Source organism: Parasteatoda tepidariorum, chromosome 8, assembly GCF_043381705.1.
Source record: "Parasteatoda tepidariorum isolate YZ-2023 chromosome 8, CAS_Ptep_4.0, whole genome shotgun sequence".
In the NCBI taxonomy this organism is placed as follows: domain Eukaryota; kingdom Metazoa; phylum Arthropoda; class Arachnida; order Araneae; family Theridiidae; genus Parasteatoda; species Parasteatoda tepidariorum.
In genome coordinates, this window is record NC_092211.1 from 18,025,048 (window position 1) to 18,033,058 (window position 8,011).

Below are 8,011 nucleotides of genomic sequence, written 5' to 3' on the forward strand. Positions count from 1 at the left end.
CAGGCTATCCCAGACCTTGCAGTTATTATAAATCAAAACAGCATTGACTTAAAAAATTGTTTTTAACAGCCAATATGGGTTTTTTATACTAATTTTAGGCTGAAAAGAGTTAATTGAACCTTTTCAGATAATTATTAAATATTTTTTCAGGGTTAAAGTTCATTATGAGGACCTTTCAGTTAATAATTTAATTAAATGTTTTTAATGCTTATAATGAACGGGTTTTTGATAAAAATTGTCTTTTTAATATTTTTTACTATCAATTATTTAGTTGAGAACTTATCAAAATATAAAAAGTTCTATTTTTAGCACATTAGTTAACTACAGCTAAGCGCATTCGAAAACTTAGCACTCATTTAAAAACATTCACTTATTCAAAGATTCCAAAGTTTAAATTAATTTAAAATTAATTCAATAAAATTTTTCATTATTTTATTTAAAAATTAAAGAAACATTTTTCATGTTTTCTTTTATTTATAGTATGAGTAAACATCTAATAAAATTACGGGAAACGGAATTAAGCAAGAAGTAAATAAATGTATGACACAATCACATCTCCTTCTTTGAATCTAGAGCATCAGCTAAATGTTTCCTATAGAAATTAGTAGGGGGCTCTGCTATGAATTAAAATCGGAGAAAACTTTGATAATATAACTGCTGTGACGTCAAAGAAAGCATCATTAATTATTATTCGTTAATGCAATTTCTGAGAAAGCAAAAAGCTTATTACAATGCACGAAACATCATTCCACATTTACTTTACATTTTAAATCTTAAGGGAAGGCTATCATAAGTATTTTCGTTTATGCAGTTTAAAAATTTATGGAACTTACCAACATAGATTTCAAAATTGATAATTTTCTGGTAAATTATAAATAATATTTCCAACTTATAAAATTGTATTTATAATTTCTTTCTGTTTAAAAACGAAATCGAATTAATCTTTATACTTTAACTGTTCACCATTCTTCTTCAAACTCAGCGTTTATTGAAGGTACGTGTTAAACAAATATTTCATTCTGTACAGATGTATAAATATAATTTGGATGATTAATAATTTCCTAGCAGATACAAAAATTATCAATTAAGTCTTATAATCATTTATCCATCCTACAAGTCTGTAAGTTTTCATCAAAAAAAAAAAAGGTTTTGTTTTAAATTTCCTATCTAATATTTATTTTATTATTATTCTTTTCTAAAACTTTTTCTTATGATTCATTAATTTTGATATTTATTTATTTAAATACTGTTATCTTATTTTTCACCTGTAAATATATCGAGGCACTATTAGACTAACTAAAACACTATAAGCATGGATAATGCATGGGTGTCTTTACGATTTACTGTAAGGAGTGATTTATTACGGATCAAGCCAATTTTTCATGGTTATTGTGCTTCTTTACTTTAAATCTATTTTAAAGCCAAACATAACATTTTTAAAATTGTAGCCACCAATGAAAATATGTATTTTTTTTATACTTTTTCTTTACTTTTAGCTGAGTCGCCTTGGATTTTATTTTGTGAACAATGTCTTACGAAATTTAATCACAGCGGGTTTTTTTTAGTATATCAATCAAAGTCATTGAATTTTTTTCTTACTTCCCATGGATTAATGTTAATAAGAATATGAGCTAGATGATAAGTTAGAGAGTATTATAACTTAAAACATGGAGAATAAATTAGAGAGAGAAAATTGGCATGTTCATATCTAAGCAATATTTAATTTCGTAACCACAATCCTGAGACAAATAAACTTAAAAAGTCAACCCCATCATTTTACAATTCCTAAAAAAATAAACCTATTTAATTTTTATAGAAAACTTCAAAAATTACAAAGGTGTTTTGAAACTAGTCGTTTTTTGATTTGATACGAATTGATTATTGCTGTCTTTAATCTACTCACCAGAGACAAAAATCCTAGGGTAAAAATTTTTGTTAAAATTTCGAAATTTTAAGAGTATACTAATATAAATAATAGAGTATATATTATAAATACTAGGAATCGTAACTACAATTAATTGCAATTTTTTAGATATAATTTTCATAATCTTTGTGCGAATGCAGTTTAAAAATATATATATTATAATAATAAATAGGCGTTTTATCGTTTCGTGAGGCCATAGAAATATCGCCAACGACTGCAGTCATGCTTACTTGTGTTAAGAGGTACTATTAATATTTCAGTAATAAGTTGCAGGTACTTGGGGCACCAAATGCACCGGAATACTCCATACATATAAAAAATTCCATCAATTAGGAAAATTGGCTCAAATTTCATCAAATTGTTTAATATTGTAACCAGTGCTTGTATCTAAATTGAGAATAAGACAAAAAGTAATTATTTTTTTTAAATTTTTGAATTAATTTCTTATATGACTTATTTGATTTAAAAAGATTTATGTCACAGTTTACATGCAAAAGAAAGAAAGAAGAAAGAAAAGACATATAAAAGTACTTCAATTCATTATATTTTTACAACAAGAAAAAAAAAAGTTTTGGTTAGATTCTTAAACACAATTATAGGTATTGTGGTTATAGGTTTTAGTGCCCAAGTTATAGTCCACAAGAATTAACTTGCTGCTGCATTAATGACGAATCTTGAAGATTCTTCGCCAAGCTTCGTCGCCAACGCATATGTACTGTGCACAAAGTAAAAAACGGAACATACTGAATAACTTTTCACCTAATGATCGGATTTTCGCGTATTGAAACTCGATCTCATTAGTTCGATGGCCTCACCTTAAAAATGCTGATTAATTAGTGCAGACGATAATTTAAGTTGCGAAATCAGACACAAAAACATACTTTCTCTGGATGGACTTAACTTTTTCCACTGATTTGAATTTCTGCCCCCAAAATAATGGAGAGGAGGAGCTGCTATCTCGAAAATATGGTAACATTACTCACACTGATAATGTTACCTGTTGATCGTATCGAAATTTTTAAGTATCGTTTGAAACGTTCCTATGTGAGGTGTTAGTGAAAAACTTCCATTTCAGGTGAAAAGGTTTATTTTTTTCTGTTTCCAAAAAGTTTGTATAACTTATTCCAACTTTGAAACAATTTTTACAAATACTTATTATCTTAAAATTTGGCAACCATTTGACAAACATTTCAACGTAATTATCTTATAAATAAGGAAATAGCATTCATATAGTTTTCCATAGATGTACATAGATGAAGCAGAATCCTTTTTCTGTAAGGAGATGGGTCCTGAAGGGCAAATGACCCATCATCCTGGGCAAATCAAAATGATGTATGCAAAGTTTCTAATAGCATAGTGCCTCAACAGAGATATATCTTATTTCGAAAAGTAGAAATATAATTAAGGTAGATCTCAGAAAAAAGGGAGTGTAACACAAACCTAAACTTTAAGATTTGACGACAATTAAGTTCGAAATTTAATTCACGGTTAAAATTTTATAGTAAATGTATGATTCTGTCTAAGGAAATAACATGAATAATGGACAAAGTATTTTGTAAATAATTTTTAAAAAAATGTTGGGGATTTTTTTATATTAAGCGAGTCTATTTGGGACATTTATGATGTTATTTGAGGCTATGCAACAGCTGAAAAAAATTTTTTAATCTGTGTCTTCATACTTGCAAATAAAAAGAGTATATCCTTATCAAGTGGAAGCAATAGATAAATTATTTCATACATTGTGAAAGATTTTTGGAGAAAGACATCCAATGTTTTAAAGCATATCCAATAATGTGAAGTAAACCACACTATTATTTTAACAAATATAGTTCAAAATAAAAACTTCAAACTTTATTTTTCCATCCTTGAAATAAGTCGAGTATTTAAGATTTTCTTATATTTCAGGAAAATATTTTTGCAGCAAAATGCTACTCTTTACACTGGATTGTCCATAGCATTTTAGCGTATGCAGCGCCGATAGTTTTCCTCTTAAATTTATGGTTTAAGGTGATCTGGTGTAAAAAAATTCGATGAAAAAAGTTATTTTTATGTTCGTTCTATTTGAATCGAAATATAAGCAGAAGATATTTCATGCATCTGTCATAAATATCAATTGAATTCAAAATTAGCTGGTGGCAACGTCAACTTTTGAGAAGTTCCGTCAGCAGTTAACAAAAACAACAAGCATAACAGATCTCCATTGATGGCAATGAAACTTTATTACTTTCCATGTTTCGATCAATCCTTAATATTAATGATCTTTGTTTAAATGATCATTTCCAACGAGTAAAAGTACGGACATATCATCACACCAATATGAAACAGCATTCGGGAATCTTTCGGCAAATAATATTCTTGTCATTTATGGGAAATCAATTTCTATCGCCCTCAACCTGGAAGCCGGGAGATATATAATAATTGAAAAGCTCGAGAAACGAGCTCTTCCTTCATAAAGGATGAGAGATAAGTAGTAGATGGAGGCTATATTGGACATTATGCATTCTTTCTGGATCTTTCTGAGACATTAATGACCAAGAAAATTTCCATTTCGCTCTGTTCGATAACTAGTTCGACGACCTGAAATGATTGCCGGGGATTCTATCGCAGCGACGCGAAAATATTCCTTAATGGTATTGGAAAGGTGGTTACCTGCGTTGAAACAGTAACACTTAAAATATAAAAAGCGATTTTTCATTCACTCAATTCATTCTCGTTTTCGAGCGCTTTTTCCTTTTAGGAAATAACGCCTTATTAGTGAATAAAACTCTGTTTTTGTAACTGTTTGTTGCAATTATTCATCTCTGTTTTGTTAAGTTTTGCCCATTTGTAGCCGCCGTTCTCCATGCTTATTATTGAAATGGCGAAATTTCCCAACATGGTAATAGGCACTATTTTTTGAAAAATAAAAGCAATCATGATGCATTTTCTTTATGTTTGAAAAGGTTCGTCAATGTTACATTATTTATACTCATAAAAGCCTTGCATTATTTGTATTTTATTCCATTTTTTCCGTTTTAAATAACGCCATTGATAACTGTGCAACGACATCAAAGAGTGCCATAACAACTCTTGGCTCCACTTCGAATTTAATAAAAAAAATCTTCCTGTTAGGAGTTAGTAGTAACTTTTTTAACAGTTTTCCAACATAGAGATGAAACCGATATGGTTTTTTTTTTTTTTTTTTTTTTTTTTTTTTTTTNTTTTTTTTTTTTTTTTTTTTTTGCAATTTTCTCCGTCTTAACCTGTTTTGCGACCTCATGTTCAAGTTAAGCTTTCTCCCGTACTTAATTACCCTCTTGAATTTATTGGTCAAATTTTCATAATTAGAATATAAACAAAATGTTTTATTCTAAAAATTAATATAGATGGATAGCGAAAAGAAGAAGAATTATATCGAAGGCTGCGATGAGATAGACGAAATTGAAAGCAAACCCAAGGACCTTGATTCGAAATCTCTTCGGCCTTCTAGTTCTTCCAAATCACAAATTGGCGACGATGCAGAAAAAACCTTTGATGTGGATGAATTTATTGAAAGCGCTTGCGGTTTGAGATCAGATCCGATGCCACTATTGATGGCAGAACAGCCAAACTCTTCAGAAAGGGACAGCGTTACAGGTAAACATTCAATAACGTGATCTTATGCTGTAGCAAATATGTAGGTAAAGATTGCATACATTTGTACATTAGGTAAATAGTGAATAATACAAAAGATTTATAAGTAAAAATTTGGGTAAATGGCATCATGTGCGACTGTGCAATTATAGATAAAAATTGTTTTCTGTAATAAATTAATAAATACTGATTGTATTCTGAAACAAATGTCTTGGTAAAGGTCCTGTTCGACAATACTATGATATTACCTAATAGAAACTTCATAAACTTCATAAATATGCAAAATTGAAGTGACAATCACATGTTTCAAGCTGTCCGATCCGGCTGAAGTTTCCTCCTGAGTATGTGACGCCCCTGGCTGAAAACAGACTTAGACAAAATATACTTAGTTTTCATTATCATTCAGTATTTTTTTGTGAAAAAGACGGTTAAGAATTTTAAAGAAATAAGATACAAAGAGAATTTCACAAATCTTGAAACTAGCAGTTAATTTCTTTAACGCAGTGGTGTACAGAACCTATTTGGTCAATAAGTGTTGCCATTTTGCCGTGCTTTGAATAATAACTGCATTGACTTTTTAGAATCGAAACTCTTTATATACGGTAATAAGAAAACTTTTTTTTTCTTTGGATAGTGCACGACTAGGGTCTCTTTATATTACATTTTAAATCTTACGGCATGGAGGTTTGCATAACAGGTATCAAGGATACAAAAGAAAACGCAGGAAACGAGCCAAGTATTTTAGTGACTTTAAATATTATAAAATCAAATTATACAATAATTGCCTGCGTTTTTTGGCTGCTGCTTCTAATACTTCAAAATCTACATTTTTTTTCTTTCTAATTTTTTTCCTTGTAGATTCACCAAACTGCAGACCAGGTGTCAAGAAAACAAGTGTAATGTTGGATGAAAGCGTCATGGCGTCGTGGCTCTCTGAAAGCAGTTCAGATAGCCATTGGAGCATAGATCAAGAAGATAATGATAGACAAAAGCTACGTGCTGAAGATGAAAGGCATTAGCTTATTATAATTATTATTACTTGATAGCTTATTATAATACTATAATTATTATTACATAAATAACTTGATGATAAAGCAAAGTTATCTTAACTTTTAAAAGCTAATTATTTCTTAAAATATATTGTTGTTTAACATTATTTTTGCATATAATAGATACTTTAAACAGATAAGAATAATTTTAAATGCAGGAAAAAGAACATATGTCAAGAATTTCAAAATTTCACGAAATTAAAAAGCCTTGTTAATGACTCGATATGTTATATCTGCGAAAGAAATATTAATTTCTTATTTATTTGGTAAGTTTTGACTCTCAACCAGTCAGAAAATGTTTCTCATATTTCGCAGCTTTCTAACAACGTTTGATGTAGGAACTCTATGATCAACGCAATTCTTCTGGTATTAAGGAATTCAGTTACAATAATCAGGATTCTTATTACTACCAGAACTTTATAAACAATTTAATTTTTTAACGTTCATTCTCATAACGTTTATAATATTATCTTTCTCTGGGCTCTCAGAAAAATCGTTTCCACGTTTAACAATTATATCTGCTCCTTGCTGCAATCTTGTTGGGTGTTGGGGTGTTAAATTGGACCACGTTTTCGTTCAAATAGAACCATAATATTACGTAATCAAGTTTAAGCATGTGACTGGGTGGCGCAGTTGGTTTGTCGTCGGCCTTCTGAGCCCAAGTCTGCAGGTTCGATCCCAGGCCAAACACCGGATTTTCGGGATGCAGAAAATCCTCACCAGCCATGTCGTATGGTTATGCGACATGTAAAAGATCCCTGGAGTGCCTTATTGGCTCTTGGCATTTCCGGCAAAATTAAATTCCTAGTCCACTTTAGCATCCAAATAGTGTCACGGTGCTGCCATCTAGTGTGGCAGAATCTAGACGTCCAAATTAACATGACCAACGGTATCTCACCCATTGTGGTGGTCCTGAAAGAGAGGATACCATCTCTGGAGAGCGCACTAGGTCTGCTCATCGGCAAGACCGATTGTGCAGCTCATTGGAAATAAGTACAATAGTATAATTCAACGCAGTATTATACACTGCTGGACAATTGCTAAGGACGGATCACAAATTGCAATGTAGCATAGCATTAAGCGAGATATGTGGCCTAGTAGGATAAAATATAGTTGCCACACTGTTCAGACATTAGAATAAAGAATATTCATTGTTCTGGAAAGTACAAAAGCTATGAAACATCTGAAAGAAAAAAAATGTTCATTTGATGCTGCGTACGGAAAAATGGAACAATGCATCGAAATGTCAGCAGGCAACTTGAAGAAAGGTGTCAGTACGGGATATGTCCTCCATGTAGTGTGATGCAACATTCTACACGTCGTATCATACTTTGCACAACATTATCCAGCAGCTGTTGAGGCAATTTATCCCATTCCTCTGTCAGTGCACGGATGAGGGTGTTCTTGTTTGTCGGAGGATAGTTTC

General features: G+C 30.9%; 1 protein-coding gene across 3 annotated transcripts in view; it reads left to right on the top strand.

The window, feature by feature from the left end:
* The first annotated feature begins 823 nt into the window (after window positions 1-823).
* The window catches only part of LOC107454218 (uncharacterized), a 15,071-nt gene continuing 7,883 nt past the window's right edge, over window positions 824-8,011 (top strand). For all 3 annotated transcript variants that reach the window (XM_016071337.3, XM_071184444.1, XM_016071332.3), the window contains exons 1-3: window positions 824-994; window positions 5,290-5,539; window positions 6,395-6,548. In XM_016071337.3, coding sequence (XP_015926823.3) covers window positions 5,290-5,539; window positions 6,395-6,548 — 404 coding nt within the window. In that variant the 5' untranslated portion in view covers window positions 824-994. The remainder of the gene's footprint in view (window positions 995-5,289; window positions 5,540-6,394; window positions 6,549-8,011) is intronic.